The sequence below is a fragment of the Loxodonta africana genome, chromosome 13, assembly GCF_030014295.1.
Source record: "Loxodonta africana isolate mLoxAfr1 chromosome 13, mLoxAfr1.hap2, whole genome shotgun sequence".
Taxonomy (NCBI): domain Eukaryota; kingdom Metazoa; phylum Chordata; class Mammalia; order Proboscidea; family Elephantidae; genus Loxodonta; species Loxodonta africana.
In genome coordinates, this window is record NC_087354.1 from 31,994,344 (window position 1) to 32,017,547 (window position 23,204).

The 23,204-nt window shown below is 45.7% G+C and overlaps 1 protein-coding gene across 2 annotated transcripts in view; it reads right to left on the reverse strand.

Annotated features, from left to right (window-relative positions):
- CPEB1 (cytoplasmic polyadenylation element binding protein 1) overlaps window positions 1–21,160 on the reverse strand; it is a 33,607-nt gene extending 12,447 nt beyond the window's left edge. The window contains exons 1-2 of one of the 2 annotated variants that reach the window (XM_023552991.2): window positions 20,382–21,160; window positions 1,563–1,789 (exon numbers count right to left, since the gene is read on the reverse strand). In XM_023552991.2, the coding sequence (XP_023408759.1) occupies window positions 1,563–1,789; window positions 20,382–20,535 (381 nt within the window). In that variant the 5' untranslated portion in view covers window positions 20,536–21,160. The remainder of the gene's footprint in view (window positions 1–1,562; window positions 1,790–20,381) is intronic. The other variant, XM_010593798.3, reaches the window with a different exon arrangement.
- Window positions 21,161–23,204: the final 2,044 nt, after the last annotated feature.

Below are 23,204 nucleotides of genomic sequence, written 5' to 3' on the forward strand. Positions count from 1 at the left end.
TATGCCACCAGGGTTTCCAGATATCTTCACAGCCACTTTTAATGTGTTTATGATACTATATTTAGGGAACAAGCTACATTCCACTGACCCATTCCCCTCCTGGTAAACATTTAGGTACTTTCCAAGATTTCAGGATTATGAATAACAATTTTAAGGCACAGTTTCTTTGTATTTTGTGTTTTCTTTGGTCAGACTCCTAAAAGTACAATGCCAAAATGCTTTCTATGAGGATTCTGTTCCTATAAAAAATGTATGAGAATACAAGTTCCACTACACGCTTGTGTCAAGGCTTTAAACTCTGCTATTTAATTGGCTCAAAAATGAGACATTATCAAAAAATAAACTAATTAGTCAACAGAATATTTTCTTTAAGTTCATATACTTCCTCTATTACCTATTCTGTCAGTTATCTGTTCTTATCCTTTTCCCCATCTATCCCATTTTGGGGGAGGTTCTGAGAAAGTTCTTTATACAAAATACCAAAATACTGGAGTTCGTTACAGCTGTATTTCCAAGACTGAGCCCCACCTAAAGTGACAGGATCAGAACTAGAAGCACCTCATCTGGCCCCATTTTACAGTCCAGAAAAAATAAAGGGACCTGCTTGTGGTTACTTTTCTAGAAATGCAATCTGAACAGCAAAACCAATGGACAGTGGGAACACCAATGCCAGCCTTCACATTCTAGGATCAGCTGAGGAGAGATGACAAGTGGGCCCTAAAAGGTCATGCTATGAATGGGAAACTATAATCACAACCACTGTTCTCAGTCCTGGATATAGAAGAGAAAAGGGTGGGAAATCAGGCCATTTTTTCATTAAACATTCAGCTGAGAGGAATGGTAATAGAGAAGTCAGGCAGAGAAGACATCTGAAATTACATTTTATTTTAGGATGATTTCTTACTGCCAATCCCACATATATTTACTTCTACTATCCCCCCTTCCCCACACCCATTCTAATCCATTTGCTAACACCACCACACCATATGTCATACAGGGCTATAGATAAGAACATGAGATGCATAAATGAACTTTAAGCCAATACTTCACAGGTTCATCATGGCCCCAGACTGAGAGTTGGCATGGGTCAGTAGAAAGAACAGAGGAGCTAAAGTCAATCAGATCTGGATTAAAACTCTGGCCCTGCTACTTACTCATCATGTGATTTTTAAAATTATCATTTACAAGTATCATATATCAAATAGAAAGGTACATAAATGATAGTTTTAAGGTTACAGCAAATACCCATGTAGGTAAAAAAAGGAAAATTGCCAGGACTTCCATATTTACTTTTGAAATTAACTGTTTTCCAACAGTTCTCAGAGTAACTAGTGAAAGGAGAGCCCTTAGCTCAGTTCTGAAGTTAACTGCTCAATGCGTATACAAAGAATCCCTGATTCTGTTGAGCATGAAAAGCTCTACAGATGACCACAACGGCCTCCACTCCTCCCATCATCCCACCTCCCAGCAGATATGCATTCCCACTCCAAGCTCCAAAGCAAACAGTGCACCCTCCTTCCTCTTGGACACACACAGGCAAGCCCCACAGACAAGTTACATACAATCAAATCTGAGAGATGATCTGATCCAGAGCTGAAGCCACTGGTGTCTGAGTCAGAGGGGCTGCTAGAACGGGAGTCCAGGATGGGCCGGGTGTCCAGACGGGATCCTCTCACTGAGGGTGCTGGAAACTTGTCCATCAAGTCAGCCCCAAGGGGGTCCAGAGGCAGGAAGCTCAAGGGGGGTTTTCCCAGGACATTTCCCAGCGGTTTATGGAGCATGCTCAGTACTGAGAGAGAGAAAAAAAAAAAAAAAAAGGAACCCTCATGACCTTGTAGTTTTCTTCCCAAGAAAAGGCTTCCAAGAGCTCTTCCCCTTTCTCCTACAGCAATCCAACAAGATTCACCAAGGCAGGATCACTGAAGGTACACTAGAACCAGAGAGTATAGTGAACAGATATACATCCAATACTGATATTCATCCAACACTGAGACCTAGTCACCCAGGCCCATCAGAGAGCGTTACAGTATGACTGAATACCAGAGTTCTTACTATTTACAGTAGCAGCAAAACTCCTCCTCTCTGATACCAAGGCTTAGGGCTAGCACTTGGGAAACTCTGTACCACATGGGATACCGATCTCAACTGCTATTAACGTCTGGACGCACCTCCGTATGTTACCACAGGTGATACTACTCCTTCCTTATTGCCTGTCTACCTCCTTCTTAGTATGTAGCTAAAATAATTTCTTGCCACATACTGGAACTCTGGTGTCATGGATTGAATTGTGTCCCCCCAAAATATATGTCAGCTTGACTGGGCCGTGATTCTCAGTGGTTCGGCAGTTATGTAATGGTGTAATCATTCCCCATGATGTAATCTGAGGTGATCAGCCCATCATAGTTGTAAGGGGATTAGGGTGGGATATAACATGCTTTCTCAGGTCACAGCCCTGATCTGATGTAAGGGGCATTTCCCCTGCGGTGTGGCCTGCATCACTTTTTATCTTACAAGAGATAAAAGGAGAGAGAAGCAAGACCTCGGAGAGAGTGGGACCTCAGTACCACCAAGAAAGAAGAGCCAGAAACAGAGCATGTCTTTTAGACCTGGGGTCCCTGCGCTGAGAACCTCCTAGACAGACCCAAGGGAAGACTGAAGCCAAGACACCTGTAGATTCCTAAGGGGTGCTGAGCCCACAGATGTTGAAAGGAGACAAGGACCTTCCCAAGAGCCGAGAGATAGAGAAAGCCTTTGCCTACAGCTGGCACCCTGAATTTGGACTTTCTCCTAAACTGTGAGAGAATAAATTTGTTAAAGCCATTCACTTGTGGTATTTCTGTTATAGCAGCACTAGATAACTAAGACAGCTGGTATAGCAAGAGCTATAGACAAGTTATAATGAAGTTACAGAGAAGTTCCCTTCTGCAAAATCCTAGCATATGAAGATTCTTTTATGTATTCCTGATCTTCAAACCTTCACGATGGATGCAGAGTGATGCTGTGGTTAAGCCCACTCTAACCTAAGATAAACCTGGATTGAAACCCTGGCTCTGATGCCTCCTGTGTGTGGCTGTGTGTTCTGGGAAACACACTAAGCCTTTCTGAGCCTCCATTTTCTCACTGGCACCTTGGGTGGAATACCAAGTTAGTTATGCTTATAACATTATTATGAGAGTTCAATAATTAAATAACAGAAAGTGCTCAGCAGAGCAGTACCCAGCGCACAATATTTAAATATCAAACATTAAAAGAGAGGGGAGCAGAGGTTGAGAAAGAAAAGGTGGATAAAGTGGACGGCAGAAGAGACCAATACTTTTCTGAACTTGGCCTTGGGAAGATAAGGAATCTGAGGCATAGCGCACCCTTCTTGATCCTCGATAATGAGTAATAAGAGAGCTTTGCCATAGAGTTATGGGGGCACGAAGGCTGGGGAAGGAGCCGTAATCTGATGTTTTTTTCATCTGAAGGATGAGGAGAACCCAAACATTAGAACAGCTGTGATGTGAAACTGAAATGATGTATGTGTGTAAATGCTCAATAAGTAGTGGCTGTAGCTGGCTCCGCCTCTGCCCTGACGAGCAAATGAGCAAACACAGGTCACTGAGAGGTGGTTTCCTCTCAAGCCTTCAAGTCAGCCTAAATCCCTGACTGAGGCTGTGGTGAATACCAAGAAGCAGAAGTCAACCTCTCCAAGCATGAAATCAAAGTCAAGGCATGTTTCCAGGGTACCTATGCCACTCGCAACACAATACAGGCACAAGATTCAAAACAGCTGTTACTGTGGGATCAGATCAACCCACTCCCCTTTATGCATATGAAGTCTATGGTGAAATTAGTTCCTTTATGTGACCTTTTGCCTGGTTCTCTGGAAATAACTGCTTGACAGATTTTTTCCCTAAGCCCTGAGGAGTTACCTTTGCCCTAGTTTTCCACCCCAGAGGGTTTGTTTCTTTTGTCCAGGCTGACTGACATTTCCTGGATAAGCTGTGACCAACTTGATGGTTTGATACTTTTTGTCTGGCCCTGGACTGCAGCCTGCCCTGTGACTGGTGTGTACCATGCAGGGATGGCTCAACATACTATGCAAATGATGTGATTATAGACTATGCAAATAAACAACTATGGCCTACTGAGAGGGTACTGGTCAGTTTGTGGCCTTGGTGGGAGGGCCATGCCTTGAAATTGACCAAGAGTTTGCTTATATATGCAGCCAGCCCCACAGAGGTTTGTGGATAGAGAAGAAAGAAGATGCAAAACGGAAAAAAGGCAAGAGGAAGAAAGAAGCAGAGAGAAGCAAAGAGCCTCCTCTAAGAGTTGTAACATAGGTGGGTCAACAGTTGTTAACACTGAAGAGCTGGTGGCAACAGGCCTGGAAGGGGCTCTGCGGTTGTCAGTGGTGATGGCAGAAACCTGCTGATAACAATGCAGCTGAGAGAGCCAAACAAAACTGCTACGCTGACTATGAGCTGGGTCCGTTAGCAGTGGAGGGGCTGACAGCAGGGAGGCTGAAGGCAGAGAGGCCTGTCCTCAGGGGGCAGAGACAGGGGTCTGTCCTCAGGGGGCAGAGACAGGGGGCCTGCACAGCTGAAAGGGAGCATGCAAAGCAGAGAAGGGCCTGCCTAATTGCCAAGAGAAGCTGGGAGGGCTGTCCTGCACTGAAGAAGGTAAGGATGTACTCTCCACTTTGGGGAGCCTTCCAGACTTTACCTACATGCTTCTCGATCCTGATCTTCAGTTGTAGCCTGCTGATCCTGATCCCAAGGTGTCCCTATTACTTTCTTAATAAACCATGTAACTGCTAAGTACGCTCTGTGAGTTCTGTGGTGGCCACTGCAATGAATTATCAAACCCAGCAGAGAAGGTGGAGGGTGGGTGGTGTCAGAACTGGTAAAAAGGTTAGAGAATAAAGGTATGTCTGACCTCCACCTCATAGGGATCAGCCTTGAGCTGATCTTGACTGGCATTATCCCCCCTAAAACTAGACAGGTTCTGATGCTAATACTACCATTTCACAACGTCTCTTTTGGATAAAGTTATGGTAGGGCCATCTTTAACTTTTTAATAAACTGTCAGATTGTTTTCCAAAGAGGATGTATCATCTTACATTCCCACCAGCAGCAGTGAGACGTGCACCCCCCTCCACATCTTCACCAACACTTGATGTGGTCAGTCTTTTTGGCTTTAGCCAATCCAGTAAGTGTGTGTGGGCAAGTGGGTAGAGAGCTGTGCCATATCCAGCAAGGAGTTAGTTCACTGATTTTTCTTCAAGGAAACATTCTTTTACCTGGCCTTTTTAATTTCCAAAGCAAAAGCACTTAATTGTATGCCAGAGCTAAGAGTCTGACAATGCTTGGATTCTGACCCTCATCAGAAATATTTTTTGACAAATATCTCAAATAATCCTTGACAAAACCCCTGCCTGAAAGAAACACAAAATCAAAACCCCTAGAATCCAGGCCTTGAGAAGGTAGAAGGTATGAAGATTTATTCAAGGCTCTTCCTTGCCTGCTGTAATATGCCTGGCAAAAAAAAGCACCACAGAAACTAACAGATCACATGCCTTGGTCTTAAAAGTAATGTCAATGCCCTCAAGGACCTCATCCTTTTTCACAATTTATAAAAACAAGTTTAGGGTGGCAAGCAATGAGGTAACAGTCAAATCATAAACAGCATTCAAAACTAGGTTAAAGAGTTTAGATTTTATCTTCACAGTAACTGAGAGACACTGAAGAGATGTACTGAAGAGCTGCTGTGGGGATGGCAAATGCAGCTGACTAGGGATAGGAAGGAAGGCTGTGCGTGGTACCCAGGGCCCAGCCGAGACAGTGATCAAGTATTTAAACTGGACGTATGCAACAGTGAAACTCGCAGAAGAGGAGCAACTGAATCCGCATTTTAGGCAGCACCATGCGGAAAAGAAGTCTAAGTTGGGACAGGTCAGGATACAAGCAAAACAATTAGGAGGCCCTACAGTGATCCAGTAAGAGGAGGGTATGAACCAAGTGACAGGAACTTAGCATGGACAGGGTACCAATCAAAGAAGGAGAGGAAAAAGTTGGTGGCATACTGAATGAGGGATATTCGGAAAAGATATCAAGGATAATATCAAAATATAACTTGGGTGGTGTCATGTTTCAAGACAGCAAACGCAGAACAGATTGGGGAGGTAAGAAGAGTTAAGAATTAGACGATGTCTAAAAGAGACTCAGATAACAATGCTCTGGAAATCTGGTCTAATGATAAATATTTGGGAGACATGCAGATGAGAGCTAGAGCTGTGGAAATATGAGAGACTACCCACCCAGTTTGAGACATGGGCCTCAAGCAGAACCTAGAAAACCCAAGCAATTCAAAGATAAGCAGAGCAGGGGAAACTGCAAAAACTATGGAGGAGTTGACTAAAATGGCACAATGAAAACCAGGTGAATATTTTAAGAGCGAGTACGTAGTCAATGTCAATTTCTACGAAGAGATCAAGTCAGATAAAAATAAATACATACATTCAATTTAACTGGTAACCTCAGCAAAAGCCATTTCAGTGGAATGGTGGTGGCTGAAGCCAGTTTGCAGGGGGTTAAGGATGACTGAGTGGAAAGGAGGTACAAAAAGTGAGTACACTGTATTTTATTAAATGTAAATTATACCTCAATAAAGTTGACTTTAAAAATAACTGCTTAAAGGAATAATAAAGTAAGTACAGAAAATCCTATAGCTGCAAGAGGAAATGAGAAAGCAATAGAAAGATAAAAAGGACAAAGAATTTTAAAAAATTAAGATGGAAAAGACTTAAACATGCTCAAACAATGAGAGAAGGTGAGCTTGAGACACAGGACAAAGTGGAAGAAACAACAGAATGAAGTAAGATGAAGGAAATTATTATGGATAAGAGTATCCTTTTCAGAAGGTAGGAGGTGGTTTGAGTGGAAGCAGTTTGGGTGGTCAGACCATGAGCTAGGAAGTTACTACCCAATGGTCTCTTTTCAGTGCACAGCACTGCAAATGACAAGGCAGTGATGTGAAACAACTGTCGTGGGAATAGCGAAGGAAGCTGACCAGAGAGATTGTCTTAGTTATCTAGTGCTGCTATAACAGAGGACAACCCCGGTGGCGCAGTGGTTAAGAGCTACGGCTACTAACCACAACTGGATGGCTTTAACAAACAGAAATGCTCTCACAGTTTAGAAGACTAGAGTCCGAATTCAGGGTGCCGACTCTAAAAGAAGGCTTTCTTTTTCTGTCAGCTCTGGAGGAAGGGCCTCGTCTCTTTAGCTTGTTTCCTGGTTCCTTGGAGATCTCCATGCGACTTGACATCAATCTTTCCCCATCTCTGCTTGCTAGCTTGCTAGCTTAATCTCTTTTATCTCTCAAAAGAGACTGACTCAAGATACATCCTACACTAATCCTGCCTCATTAACATAACAAAGACAACCTATTCCCAAATGGGATTATAACCACAAACATAGAGATCAGGATTTACAACACATATTTTTGAGAGACTCAATTCAATCCATAACAGATATTAAGGAACACTGCCAGTGGAACCCAGGGCCCAGCTGAGAGACACCAAGTATTTAAACTGGATTTAGGCAATTTTCTGCAGCAGTGTGCAGGAACCTGGAGGCACTGGATCCATAAAGAGCTATGACTTTTTCCAAGTGGGTGTGTAGGAGGAAATGGGGCAAGAGAGCTGACAGTGAAAGTAACAGAGGAGATGAAGAATGGGTCACGTATTATAGGCTAAGGACAGAAAAGGGTCAACAGACTGGGAGCAGCTGGAAGCAGCAGCAATTTCTACGGGCTGACACCTACAAAAGGAGTAAAGGTGTTAGAATAGACGAGGCAGGACCATGAAGTTTCAGAGTTCTGAGGGTGGCAAAGTCTAGGGTGCAGAACTACACGTGAATGAAGTGGAAACTGTGGGGTATAAAATATTGAATGGGTCATCCATATGGACATTAAAGATTCCCATGGCAATCGCTTGACTTGAGGTTTAAACCAAAACAAAAAGCAGGTGTTGAGATCTTCAGTCAGAAAAGGGGAAGGACCAGGAAATGATGAAGAGGAAGAGAGGTAAGAAGGTCAAATGGTACTCACAGAAAAAGGGATTTATTCCTCTAAAGCACAGGAGTCATAGTATACAAATACATAGTATACTATACATTTACACGGTATAGTATACAAAGGAACAAAAAGAATGACCTGAGGTAGATGAGACCTGGGAGAATGAGCAGCCTCCACTTGGCAAATCAGCATCCTAGACCAAAATCCTTTAGCTAAGGGAACACTCACCGGTGACGACTAAGATGAAGGGCAGTTTGTTAATACTGGAAAAGAGGAAGTTTCAGGCTTAAGTACAAGCACAGTACAGATCTGTGATGGTTAAAATTCTGTGTCAACTTGGCTGGGCCATGATTCTCAGTGTTTATATGTGATTACCCCCACGATGGAATCTGCTGTGAGCAGCCAATCAGTTGAGGGGCAGTTTCCTAGGGCATGTGGCCTGCCACCTGAATATAAGTGGATGTTCTGGCTTTTGTGGGCTCTGGACCCTGCAGCTGCCTCCTGTTTGTCTGACCCCTGGTTCTTGGGACTTGGGCTATAGCTTATCTGCTGATCTTGGGGTTCGCTCATCTTCACAGCCTGTGTGTGAGTAAGAGCCCTGCTCTCCAACCTGCCCATCTTGGGTTCACCAGCCCCTACAGCTACGTGAATCGGGGGAAGCCTTGTGGTCTTACCCGCCAATCTTGGGATTCGTCTGTCTCCACAGCCTGTGAGCAAGAGCCCCACTCTCTGACCCTCCGATCTTGGGTTCACCAGCCCCTGCAGCTACATGAATCAGGTGAAGCCTCTATCATGATCCATGGACCTGGGATATTCCAGCCTCCACAACCCTGTGAGCCATTTCCTTGATAAAAATCTCTCTCTATACGTAGTCACACATTTTACTGGTTTTGCTTCTCTAGACAACCCAGCCTAAGACAAGATCTCTGAAAGTTGTCAAGGAAGATGTAGCATAAAGCAGTATGCAAAAAAATACTTAGGAGTAAACAGCTGGCCCAAGGGGCTTTTGTCTGGGGGCAGCAAAGATGAGAAATATAGGGCACGGTGACTATGTTATGACCCAAGGTTTTAAAGAAGTATACTAGAAAGGGTCAAAAAGCAACACAGGTAGTCACTACACACCACTTTTTTCTTTCATATCGATTTGTGGTAGTACATCTGTTCTACCAGCCACAGATCTCTCTCTACTATATTGCAATTCACTACTGTGCCCACAAAGATAGCTTGAGGCTTTGTCAAATTCCTGTGGAAAGCCAGGAATTACATCTACAGCAGTCCTCTAATCTGGTCATAAGCCTGTCTAAAAAGAAAACAGCATGACAAATCCATGTTGGCTAGTAATGAACTCTACCTACCTTCCTCAAGTATTTATACTTCATGGTCAATCACCTGTTCTACAATCTGGGGGAGGTTCAATCAAGCTCCTACAATTCACTAATAATGACTTGCATTTATTAAACACCTAGCATGTGCCAGACACTGTGTTACAAGCACTTCAGGTAAGTAATCTTTACCATATCTTAGAACATAGATATTATTACCCCTATTTTAATAGGAAACCAAGTTTGTACAAGTATGTAACAGCTGGTTAGTCAGAGAATAAGACCCGGCTTTCTGACTGTAAGCTTCATCTTCTGTAGTGTACCATTCTCTAGCTACTTTTGTTTGTTTTTTTAATAGGACCTCACATCTACTTGCCTTCATGTTCCTGGCACCTCTCTTTTTTTCAAAATCCTTTAAGACCATCAATTGTAGACAAGCAAGTTCATGCACCAGAGGTCAGTGTCTTGGGATCTAAATCATCCAGGCCTTAACACTCACCTAGGACCTTGCTTTTAAAAAGCATCCTGGTACTCATCAAAGACCTCATTGTTACTGCTGTTGTCAGATGCCAGTAAGTTGCCCTTTGACTCACAGCAAGCCTACACAACAGGATTGGACCATTGTGATCCATCAGGTTTTTACTGCTGATTTTCAGAAGCAGATCACCAGGCCTTTCTTTCCAGTTTTCTTAGTCTGCAAGCTCCACTGTAACCTGTTCAGTATCACGCTGTTGTTGTTAGGTGCCACTGAGCTGGTTTGGACTCACAGCAACTCTATGTACAACAGAACAAACATTGCCCTGTCCTGCACCATCCTCATAGTAGTTGCCAAGCTTGAGCCCATTGTTGCAACCATTGTTTCCATCTGTCTCATTGAGGGTCTTCCTCTTTTTCACTGACCCTCTATTTCACCAAGTATGTTGTCCTTCAGAGACTGGTCCCTTCTGATAACATGTCCAAAGTACATGAGACAAGGTCTCACCATCCTTGCTTCTAAGGAGCATTCTGGCTGTACTTCTTCCAAGACAGATTTGTCTCTTCTGGGAGTCTGCTCTTCGGCAATACCATAATTCAAAGGCATCAACTCTTCTTTGGTCTAGCTTTGGCATGCATACAAGGTGATTGAAAATACCATGGTTTGGGTCAGGCGCACCTTAGTTTTCAAAATGACATCTTTGCTTCTCAACTCTTTAATGAGGTCTTTTGCAGTGGATATGCCCAATGCAACGCATCGCTTGACTTCTTGACTGCTGCTTCCACTGGCATTGATTGTAGATTCAAGTAAAATGAAATCCTTGACAACTTCAATCTAGTCTCTGTTTATCATGATGTTGCTTACTGGTCCAGTTGTAAGGATTTTTGTTTTCTTTATGTTGAGGTGTAATCCATACCAAAGGCCACAGTCCTTGGATCTTCATCAGTAAGTGCTTCGAGTCCTCTTTACTTTCATTAAGCAAGGTTGTGTCATCTGCATATCACAAGTTGTTAATGAGTCTTCCTCCAATCCTGATGCCCTGTTCTTCTTCATATAGGAGCCCTGGTGGTGCAGTGGTTAAAATACTCAGCTGCTAATCAACTGGTCGGCAGTTCAAACCCACTGGCGGCTCCGAGGGAGAAAAATGTGGCAGTCAACTTCCATAAAGATTACAGCCTTGGAAATCCTATGGGGCAGTTCTACTCAGTCCTATAGGGTCGCTACAAGTTGGAATCGACTTGATGGCAATAGGTTCAGCATCATAGCAACATGTAAGCCTCCACGGACCCACCTATTGACAGATGAGTGGTGGCTGGTGGCTGCCATGAGCTGCACTGGCCAGGAATGGAACCCACGTCTCCCGCACAAAAGGCAGGATTCTAACACTGAAAACCAATGCCTCATACTTCAGACCTACTGAATCAGAACCTGCATTTTAACGAGATCCCCGGGAAATCTGTATACATGTAAAAGTTTGAGACGCACTCGTCTAGAAAAACCCTAGGCTTGTTACTTCAAGCTTCTCATAGATTCCCTTACCACACCCTCAAAACACTTTCATAAGTGTTTATTTCTCTTGACTTAGAGAACTGGAGGTTATTTAAATACAATTCTGACAGCACAATGGTGACTCCTTCCCAAGAGGAAAAAAAAAAAAAGGTTCATCAATTAAAGAAATAATGGTGGCTATACCTGACGTCTTCCAAAGAGTTTGGTCTCTGAAAATACTGGGTTGGAGGGAGAGGGGGAAGTAGGGAGGCAAAGAGACTAAGTAACCAGGGACAAATAAGAATATACAAAAGAGTGGCATAGATAGTGGTAATACATTGAGGAAAAGTGATGCCCATAACAAGCTGAACGTTGTGAAAAACACAAGACAACCAAGGGACTTTTGAAAGCTCACACTGAGCAAAAATAAAGACAGCTAGGGCCTACTTCTTGGGGCAGATGCATGTTAAGAGATGACAGGAAGGTACCACAGGAACTGTTATGAAAGACATTACTGGGTCACTTGACAAAATTGGAATATGAATAGTTTACTAAGAGGATTATTATCAATTTAAAGTTGCTGAAGTTACCCACCTGGAGCAAAGGAGAATGAAGAACTCCAAAGACACAAGGTAATTATTAGCCCAAGAGACAGAAAGGGCCACATAAACCAGAGACTACATCAGCCTGAGACCAGAAGAACTAGATGGTGCCCAGCTACAACCATGACTGCCCTGACAGGGAACACAACAGAGAACACCTAAGGCAGACAGAGAGCAGTGGGATGCAGACCTCAAATTCTCATAAAAAGACTTAATGGTCTGATTGAGACTAGAAGGCCCCCAGAGGTCATGGTCCCCAGACCTTCTGTTAGCCCAAGACAGGAACCATTTCCAAAGCCAACTCTTCAGACATGGATTGGACTGCACTATGGGACAGAAAATGATACTGGTGAAGAGTGAGCTTCTTGGATCAAGTAGACACATTTGACTATGTGGGCAGCTCCTGTCTGGAGGGGAGATGAGAGGACACAGGGGGTCAGAAGCTGGCCAAATGGACGTAAGAATAAAGGGTGGAGAGCAGGAGTGTGCTGTCTCATTAGAGGGAGAGCAACTATGACTTTATAACAAGGTATATATAAATTTTTGTATGTGAGAATAACTAGATTTGTACACTTTCACTTAAAGCACAATAAAAAATAAAAAAGGCTAGGGAAGTGTTCTAAATTAAAGTGGAAAGAGATATAATAAAGTTACTGAAATTGCTAACTGTTTAGCTATGCATAAATATGTGTTTAAAAAAAAAAGTCGCTTTTTAGTTGATTCCGACTCATAGCAACCCTAAAGGACAGAGGAGAACTGTCCCACAGAGTTTCCAAGGAGCGGCTGGTAGGTTCAAACTGCCAGCCTTTTGGTTAGCAGACAAATGCTTAACCGCTGTGCTACCAGGGCTCCAAATATAGGTAGTAACATCTCTATTCTTAGTAGTTCAGAAAAGAATCATAGATATGGCAAGATACAGACAGAACATGCAAAATGATAAAGCAAATAGGGTAAAACTGTTAGCAGTAGGAGAATCTGGATAAAGGTAATACAAGTATTCTTTGTATACTTATTTTATACTTCTTTAAATTTGAAGTTATTTCCAAAGAAAAAGTTAAAAAAAAAAAATGACAGGAAGGAAAACTAGTCAATTCCCATTTAGCTTTCTTCACCTCTTTCAAGGCAACTGATCTAACCAGAAATGAGAAATCAAGCACAAAGTAATAAGGACATGAATCCCCAGGGGAGAAGGTGGTAATTGAGTACCTTTGAAGTCTGTGCTCATGGAAGGAAATAACCTTTTTTTAAACAAGCTTTTTAAAGCCTCAAAAACATTTGTATAGATTTTTGTATAAAGTTCTGCCTTCTCAACCTAACATACCAAGGGCCATCCTTACCATCCTACTCCAACAGCAAATAGCTCAACACCTGGCAGAGAGCAGGTGATAAATGTTTGAATACTGCAGAAAGGAGTATCGTATCATCACTTGGAGCCCTGGTGGCACATGTGGTTAAGCGTTTGGCTACTAGGAAAAAGGTGGGCAGTTCAAATCCACCATACGTTCCTTGGAAACCCTATGGGGCAGTTCTACTCTGTCTTATAGGGTTGCTATGAGTTGGAATCGACTCGATGGAAATGGATTTTTGGTTTTAGAGCCAGGATGCTCACTGAGGCCATACCCTTTTATATCAAAGTTATTCTATTTAAAGACACTATGGTGGCTTAGATGCAACTCAGACTTAGGGGCAAGAACCTTAGTTCATCCCTTCCCAGCCCATTACCAAAACAGAGGTTTAGAATACAGTGACCTGCCATCAAACTTGTGACAGCACTCTTTCTACTGCTTTCAAATACTTTCTTCAAAGGGAATGAAGCATATGAAATAGATACAGGCTGAAGAGAGCTACTGTGGTTGAGGAAGGGCAGAAACTTGTTGGGATCCTCAGAGCCACTGAAATATACTCCTGCATTCAAGTACAAAGAGCAAGGAAGAGTGCCTCAACGGACACTACACTAACCACACAGAAAAAAAAGGGAAAGGGCTTAGATTGAAGGCTTCGAAAGAGGCAATGCCATCTGGTAGGGAGGGAAGATCAGGGTACCCCAGAATTAACACACCTGGGGCTAGTCAGCACCTCCATTCATTACTTCCTGCAAATATTGACTGGAAGGGACCCAAGATACTGTGTGAGATTCACTAGGAAAGACATGAAAGTATCAAGAGGCCTAGAGTTTTCTGGCTGGTTTGATGTTCCCTTTAACCTATGTGGGGAGTCAAGGGTTTTGGTAACTCGCCACCCATGGCCAGATGCCCTACAAAGGCCTGACTCCCTCCTCTAGCCCAACCTCACAGAGGGCCTGGACATGTAGTTCTCTGAGTATCTACAGGTCAAAGGAAGGAAAGCAGGAGAGACACTGGGCTCTGGAGGAAGGTGAGACCTAATTTTAGGAGCCAGAACTGGTTCCAGCTCAGCTCAGGAGACCACACTTACCCTACGTATAGTTGATGAGTGAGCAGAACCAATTCCCACCAGTGGGAAGGAACAGAACAGCTAGCAATGGCCCCTTCCCTGGGCTTACTTCCCTTCTTTGTAACTCAAGGCAGGAAGCAGACCTACTGGAAAGGCAATCTCTCTATACCATACAACCTAAAATTCAGTGAAAGCTGCAGGCCAGTGGCTGGTATCAAACTCCACCCCCCACCACCACAAGGCACGGAGGTTCGTGGAAGCCATATGCATGCATTAGCCCACATGGCTTGGGGGTCGAGTTGGGGGCGAGAAGTTTCACAGTCACCCTCCAATGGTGGCCAAGGCCCTGCCTCTTTGTTCCTGTCCTCACCTCCACAATTCAGAGGCCAAAGGAAGTCTGAGGTTTCCCAAGTGCCTCTGGCCCTGGTGGCCGAGTGTCTAGCAAATCCACATCTTCCCATAGGTGACTAAGAGAGGCTGTATGCTCTTCCTGGAGCGGAGGCACCCATCCCCACTCACATGCTGGCAGGAATCGGCAGGAGCTACAGACAGCTCTCAAAAAAGTCACGGGGAGGAGAGGACCTGGCAGAGGGTTCCCGCTCATTAATGCTACCTCAGAGGGTACAACAGACCAGATCAGCAGTAATATTTTTAGACCGATTGTTAACTTTCTCCACTTTCACCCTTCTATGCCAGATTCTGTGGGTTTTACAGCTGAGTCATTGCTCGAATTTTCTCAAGCCTTCCCCAAAAGTACAAAGGCACCCAGAATCTGATGGCAGTGGTAGCAACAACAGCAAGGGTCTGGCACTGGATGCCTGCATTGTAAGACGTTGTCTGAACTTGAGCTGAGGTAGGACAGAAACCAGGCCCAAGACGTAAGTCAGATGCTTGTTACCTAATGGGAGTGGCTGTGGGAAAAATCCAGACCAGGAACATAAGGCCTCATACCTGGAACCCTTCCTCCCTATTCCTTGGGACTAGGTTACTTGTTCAGGATCTGTGTGAAAGCAGTGAGGGGAGGGTGAACAGCAGCACCCACCCCAGGTAAGAAAACAGGTAACTCTTTTGCCTATAACCCCAAACCTCCAACTTTACAGCACATACCAACTCAGGAGGTGACCTTCTGAATATGAACTCCTCTCACTGACTGTGAATCCCTCAGTTCCAAGATGGTACCAAACATATCCCTTTTCCCCAGTGATTCCCAATCTTGTTCTTTAGACAAATTCTATTAACCTGCAGAACAGACATACCCAAGTCCCATGTAACACCAGAGCATACTCGGCCCCTGTACCCAACCACCTCTTTTTCTCTCTCACTTAGGAGGCATGCCATTGTCATCCTGCTTCCCAGATTCTCCTGCCTCTCCACACTGAAAACTGTTCCTAAACAGACTGCCTGACTCCATGGTAAGGCTCATGCATGCTCCAGCATATGACAACTTTCCATAAATGCATCATCATGTGCTAGAAGCCTGATGATCCTTGGTAATGATCCTTAAAGAATCTGTCCATCCACCTAATCAACAAAAGGAGGAGGCATAAGAATGGGAGAGACTTGTCTGAACTTGGCAGTTAAAAAAAACACTCAGGATTAACACAGTGGCTCTGCAATCATCATTCACTCGACAAATACTTATTAAAGACCCTTGAGCCAGGCACTGTGCTACCTTCTGGAAATGGATCAATGGAGAATTAGACAGTCTACGCAAATTTTTGGAGAGATCTTGGTTGGGCCCAGAGAGTCCATATTCCACATACGAGGGGTCCAACCCGATTCTAAAGGTTGCCTCAAAAAGGCTGTCTTAGAAGATGCTGGAAGTACAGCAGCAGCAGAAGTAAAATACTGAAGACTCTCCTCTTGTCCTAGACTGATCTGGCTGACAGATCTTGGGCAGCCTGCAAGTGTCACAACACAGGGCATGTGCCATTCACTGGTTAGCAGTTAGGGCAGAAACCAGAGAGGGTGAACAGGTTAATCCCCAAGGGACCCCTAAGAGTGAGTGGGAGGAAACAGAACATGTCCTCTGGCGTCCTTAGACTGAGCATCTGGTCTGTCCACTGGGCTTCTGTACAAGGCAGTCCTTAGGAGTCTGCATTTCCAGGTCCCCCAAAGTAGATTCTCAGAGTCACCCCACTCTCCTGCTGAGTAATGCTGCATGCCAAAGAGTCACAGGGGGAAGGCAGGAAGATAAATCCAGCCGGTGGTGCAGCTGATGAGCTGAGACTCAGGGCTGGAGAGGGAGTCAGAACTGCTCATCATGTGCCTTGGCCTTCAGGGATCTCACCAAGGGAACACATTGCCTCTACCTGAAGAGCCCCTAGAATTGTACACAGAGGGCCCACCTTAAAATAAGACTTCCTGCCCAACATGTCAGGGTTCTGCTCAAAGGAACTCAGGGGTAGCAGAAAGCATAAGAGTTTTGGAATCAAGAGGTCTGAATCACAATTCCAGTAGCTGTGTCACTTTTGGCACTTTGCAATCTCTCTTGGGCCTATTTCCTCATCTGTAAGACAAGAATAAGCAGCCCTGGTGGCGCAGTGGGTAAAAGCTCAGCTGCTAACCAAGGGGCTGACACTTCAAACCCACCAGCTGCTCCACAGGAGGAAGACGTGGCAGTCTGCTTCTGTAAAGATTTACAGCCTTGGAAACCCTATGGGGCAGTTCTGTCCTGTAGGGTTGCTGTGAGTCGGAATCAATTCCACGGCAAGGGGTTTAAGATGGGAATATTAGTAGTACCCATTTCACAGGACTATGCAAGCATTAACATCTTGCGATATACTTAGCATAGGAAGAAGTCGATAAATGGTAGCTGTTAGTCACCCAACCTACTCATTCCATGATACTGAGGACAGCTTCCCTAGCCCTGTTGTTCCATTACAGGACTTAAGACACTGCAGGCAAGGCAAAGGTAGCCCTGGACACATGCCACTAGGGTCTCAGAGAGAAAGTGACTTCTAACATTCACCTTGCCCTAAAGGGTCTTCCTCCCCAGCAAGACCAAGGGCCTCAGGGCAGCAGAATCTAGAGGTGAGGGACCCTAAAATGCACCACACCCAAACCAATGCCAGCTTTGTAGGCACAACTCTCAAGGACACACTCCACGCCAGAGTCTGAGGCCAAGTGAAGTCCACATAGCAGAGGGTCCCTAAGCCCTGGAGAATGAACCCCATAGACCAGCCTCATGCTGACAGCCAGTGAAAGGTTGTCCCAAGGCAAAAAATTCTCAGGGAAGAAAATGGAAGCCCATACCATGGCAACTATCTTGCTGCATTTGGTATGCTTTCTTATCTGTTTTCCCCTGGACAGTTGGAGAGATTGTTAAGGACAACAATTTTATTCATTGATGTACCTTGAGTGCCTAACACAGTGCCTGGCACAGAGCCAGTGCTCAATGGTTACTGAATGAATTTAGCCAAGATTTTCAGTCAAATGTTCTGCTACCTCCAACCTTGCCTCCCACGTTGCCGAACACTTAAGAGTGCAGAAGACAGTCAGATGTGACGCCACAGCTGCCTGGGGCAAAGTATCACCAAACTTGCACTCTGGGCCCCAGAGAGACAGCTAGTGCACCAGGCTGTCTGCAGGAATAACTCCCAGACTGCTTCATGTCCTGGGAGACCAAGTCAGAAATGTTCTTCAACTCTCAGCTCTGCCCTGGAGGAGCAGCAGAGTGCTCAGAGCTGTGGAAATATCCGCTTCTCCTCCCTCCCTGAAGAAGCTGAACAAGTCCGTCTTCAGATGGGAAGGCAGTGTAGGCACTAGAATGTGGGCTGCATGTTCCCGCATTACTGGTGAGGGTGCACGATCTGGTGCTGCAGCTGGCTGGTGGGAGGGTTGCATCCCACTCCAGAAGGTGGTGCTCTCATGTGGGACTTCCAAAGGGCCCAGAGCTCAGCAAAAGAGAGGTGGCCATCGCAATGGCTCCAAACGCTGAGGACAACAAGGCAATCAGGAACAGATGTGTCCTCAGCCCTCAGAAAGAAGACATACCCAAGCTAACCCTGCCCACAGCAACATCATGCCACTGGGGCAACCCTCTAGTCCCTGTGAATTCCAGGGCCAGTCTGCAGCCGCTCCCTGATTCACAAAAATCAAGTAATACTCATCACTAAAGTACTTGATATGGATGGTGGAAAGTAAATCCATCCCCACTTCAGAGACAAACAGCTACAGGCACAAGCAGTTGAGAAGCTGGGGAAATTACGGCTGGACCCAAGCTATTTTTTATAGCCAAATCGTACAATAATTTTCAGGCCAAGCTCTCTAAGCCCCAAGCTGGGCCCACTTGCATTTCTACGGCCCCACTGCTGTGATATATTTCAGGACTCTTGAAGCTAAGAGAAAAAAGACCCCCAGAATGGCGATGCCCCAACCTGATAGCAATGAAAGAGAGTGCCTTGGTCAAACCCAATCACTCAGGTGCCTGTCCCCTAAGTGGGTTCTTCGGTCGTTTGCTTAGATACAGTGGGAGTGGGGACAGGACAAGGTCAGCTCCGCAGGCTACCCAGGTTGGCTTCAAAGGACCACACAAAGGAAACTACCAGAGCTTCCAAGCCAAGATCTCCTGGCATAGGATACCAAACAGTGACACCACATTTCCTTGCACAGGAGAACAGGGCAGTTACCAAGCTGTCTGAAAAAGCCTGTATCATCTGAAGGCCAGTACTTCAAGAAGCCCTACCTCAACCCAGAAGTATTTACTTAAAATTAAAGCAAACTCTTCCCCACCTGCATTTGGGGGAAAAAAAAAAAAATCCGACCCCTTCACCAATCAAACGGGATTTTACCTAGACAACTGGGCATTAAAATGCCAAACAGACACGATAGTCCCAGACTCTGCAAAGCATTCTAAAAAAAAGACCTGCGCCAGACAGGGTGGAGGCCAGAGAAACCAACTAGACAGAGAAACCTACTAGACACAGAAACCAGTTAGACAGCACCTTGCTGTCATGTAGGGTGGGGTGTGGGAGCAAGGAATGGATGGCGGACTCAGCGTACCCCACCGTCAGCACCAGTAGCTAATGGTTTCCCCTCACCCCACTGCTTACTACCCTTCCATTTTATAATCTCTGCTGCCAATATTCTTTTTATTAAGGTATTATTTATATGAAGTAAAATACGCAGACTTTAAGTGTACCCAGATTGTTCCTCAAGTTCATATTTCTTCCCGAACACTCTTAAGACTTGGGTCTGGCCAACTCTTCCACTTGTACCACAAGAGGAAAATAAATGGGCAATGGTCAGGGAGGGTAAATGGGCAATGGTCAGGGAGGGTGTCTGTGCAGCAGTTCAGGGAGTTGCCAAGAAGCCCCTTCCATCTGTCCCATCAAATTCTACCACGAAGACAAAGGACTCTAAAACGGAGATACTGTCCCTTAATCCATCTAGTTACCCTTAACACAAAGGAAAAAAAAAAAAGCCTCTGTACCTGGGAGTCACCCCATCCCTCTTACCCTGTCTACTCCCTTTCTAGGATCAATCCTCTTAGGTTAAGTCAATTCTAATATCCCAGCATTACCCAGCCTAACCTGGGGTTAAAATTCTTTCCTTGCCATGAATCAGGGACCACCCATCCTTCACATACAGCTCTCTAGTTTTAAAAGCCACTGAGAAATGGAATCTGGACATCTAGTGATTAGCCCCTTAAGTCCCCTCCCCCACCTAAAAGTGTTTTGCTTCATCATCTCTAAGACAGGCCTGGGCACCAGGGGGTTAGCTGGATCTTTTCTGCATGAGGTTGTCACCTTGGGGACCCTTCTCGGGGCCACCCCAGGTGCAGACTAACAACTCCAGGGAATTTATCAGGGTAAGTGGAAAAGCCATGCCTGCCTTTACGAGCAACCATCTGTCCTGCCACACTTACAGCCAGCATTTACATCTCTTGCAAAACAGCTCCATGTTGTAGGGGGTGGGGGGAGTAATGGAAAGAGGAACAGAACAACTGTTGCTGTGGATATCTTCCGCTCACCTCCCCATATGCCCCCTCCCCCAGCCAACTCATTCTCCGGCACTTACCCGAGTGTGTGCTGCTCTGGGCTGAGGAATCTGAGTCTTGGGTGCTCCAGGGTCGGTCCCAGCCTGTCAGACTGAGGGACTGCAGGCCAAGGCACAAGTCATTTGCATCTGGGAGGCCACGGGAAGATTCTTGCGCAGAGGTGGGGAAAAGCATCCTGTTCGTAACTGTTTCTTCAGAGTCCTGGAAGTCTGCTTTGGACAAGAGGACAGACAGCAAAACCCCCGAGTTAAGGGCTGTTTTCCCCAATATTATCAACAAATATTATCAACGATAGTTTCCCCAGGCTCAGGGACCAGACATCCAAGCTGACTGGATGCCGCAACCGCTGCCTCTGCACTTTTGGGGGCGTTAGAGCAAGAGCAGTTGCCATACAGCCCCCTCCCCACACACACACCCCTATCCCGTCTGCATTACAGACTGGGCCAGCATGTGATCAGGCTGCTGATGCTTCCCGCTGCCAGTGACATCAGCCGGCTGAGCCGTGCAATAGAGAGCGGCATCATCCCTCACAGAACGGGGGAGGAGCAGGAGGGGACAACAGGGAGGAGACTTGCCTCCCAGGGAAAAGCTAGCACAACGTCCACTTGGAATAGTCTGGGTGCCGTGCCAGTAAGTCAGGGTGGGGAGGCAGCACCCTCCGGTCTCCAGCAATGGTGGCCAAGCGGCCCTCAGGCACGACTGAAGTCCTCTCTGCAGACAGCAAAGCCAAAGCAGTGGACTGCCGGCTTGTGTAGCTCTGCCCTCCTGCCCCTCCCTCCACTCTCCACCCCCAAACCCAAAAACACTCTAGCCCTGGACTCTCTCCAGCTGCTGGCTCAAGCCCTGGTTTTACAGCCCAATGCAAAGCTTCACAATCCTGCTAGCAAAAATGTAATGTTCCAAGTAGCCCCTGAGCAGCACCCTGACACAGCAATGTTTACACTGAGCAATGGGATAACCTTCAGAAAAACACTGTACACTGGCCCCTGGGGAACAACACCTGGTGCTCCAGGCTTGTCTGGAGCAGCTTGTAACAGAGAAAAGGGGTCAGCGTTGGCAGAGGAAGGTGGAGTCACCACACTGTTCTAGAACCCCTGTGCCACCTCACAGGACATGGCCCACAACCCACATGCCAGAGGAAGACCTGCCCTGACTAGGAAAGTCCATGGTCCTACGTTCCCTCACCCCAGCACAGTGGCCATGAGTCGTGAGCAGCTCCCCTCCTCACTCCTGCAACTATAGGCATAGACTGAGAAAACACTCCCCAAGCAGTGTCTGGAGGACAATCTCTGAAGTATTGTTATATCCTATCAAGAACACCATGCTGAGGAGCTTACATCACCTCGCTCCGTCAAGACAGCTTTTCTTGTCCTCCAGGAACCCCAAGATCTATAGCTGCCATGTGTAGGGGCCACTTACACCTTTAATTGCCTGGATCCCTTCTTAGGGTTGTTCCCAGGAGCAACACCCTAGTTCTGTGGCCACTTACAGTCCCAACAACAAGGTCCAGCTCTGCCCAGAGGTTCTGGAGCCTCTACTTCCTTTTCACCAATAAGCCAGCCTGCATGACCCCCAGGCACCAGGCTTCCCCCAGGCAAAGATCCCAACCTCAGCCAACAAGCAGGCTCCTCACACCTGGACCAGGCTGGTAGCATTCCACTCTGCTTGTTCTCCCCTTATTGCAAAAAGTAGCCTGATACACGAAGTACCCCCATGTGGGACCTCCCGTGACAGGGCCTGAGGGGCAGGAAAGAGGGGGATAATGAAGTTAGTACAGGAATAGCTGGCCAGAGGCTCCTGCAGTATACCTTATGTCCACACGCATAGCCCAGGGTGGGAAATGGTCAGTCTGTGGCAGGGACTCCTCCCTTTGGAGGCTTTCAAAGGCGCTATGTTGCTGTGTCATCCATGCACGCTGTTCCTGTCTGGCTACAGATACTCTGCTTGCTCCCTGTCTGTTTGCCGAAGGCTTGTTCACTTCTACACAGGCTGTCACCTCTGCACAGGCTGAGCGAGAACCCACCCATGCTGGTGCTGCCCCTACCCAGGATACTCCCTCTTGCTTCTCTATCTACGCTCTTCTCCCAGGCTGAGGATACACTTAGAAAATAATGTGTGTGTATTCATTACAAAAAACAATGTTTCCTTTAAAAACTCCTGCATTTAGGCACCAATTCTCCCCTAAGCCAGGTATTTACTGGGGTCCCCTGTACCCCAATCTGAAGACATCTATGACTAAAAGCCATTTTTCCTCTCCTTCTCTAAAATCAGGAAAATCTATATATATGACAGGAACCCTCTGGCACAGTGGTTAAGTGCTGGGCTGCAGTTTGAACCCACCAGCCACTCTGTGGGAGAAAGATGAAGCAGTCTGCTTCTGAAAAGATTTACAGCCTTGGAAACCCTATGGGGCAGTTCTACTTTGTCCTATAGTGTCACTACGAGTCAGAATTGACTGGTCAACATCAACTTGAGGTAATTTTTGTGTGTGTGTGTGTGTGTGTATGGCTACCCCAGGCAGAGAGACTTTAATTACCAACTATACTCTTTGCTGGAAACCCTGGTGGTGTAGTACTTAAGAGTTACAGCTGTTGACCAAAAGGTCAGCAGTTCGAATCTGCAGGGCACTTCTTGGAAACCCTATGGGGCAGTTCTACTAGGTCCTATAGGGTCACTATGAGCTAGAATGGACTTGATGGCAATGAGTTTTTTATGCTTTTGCTACTCAAAGTGTAGTTTGGTAGACAATATCAAGAGCTTGTTATAAATGCTGAGGCTCAGACCCTATCTAAGACCTATGAAATAAATCTGCACTTAACAAGATTCCCAGTTAACATGTATGC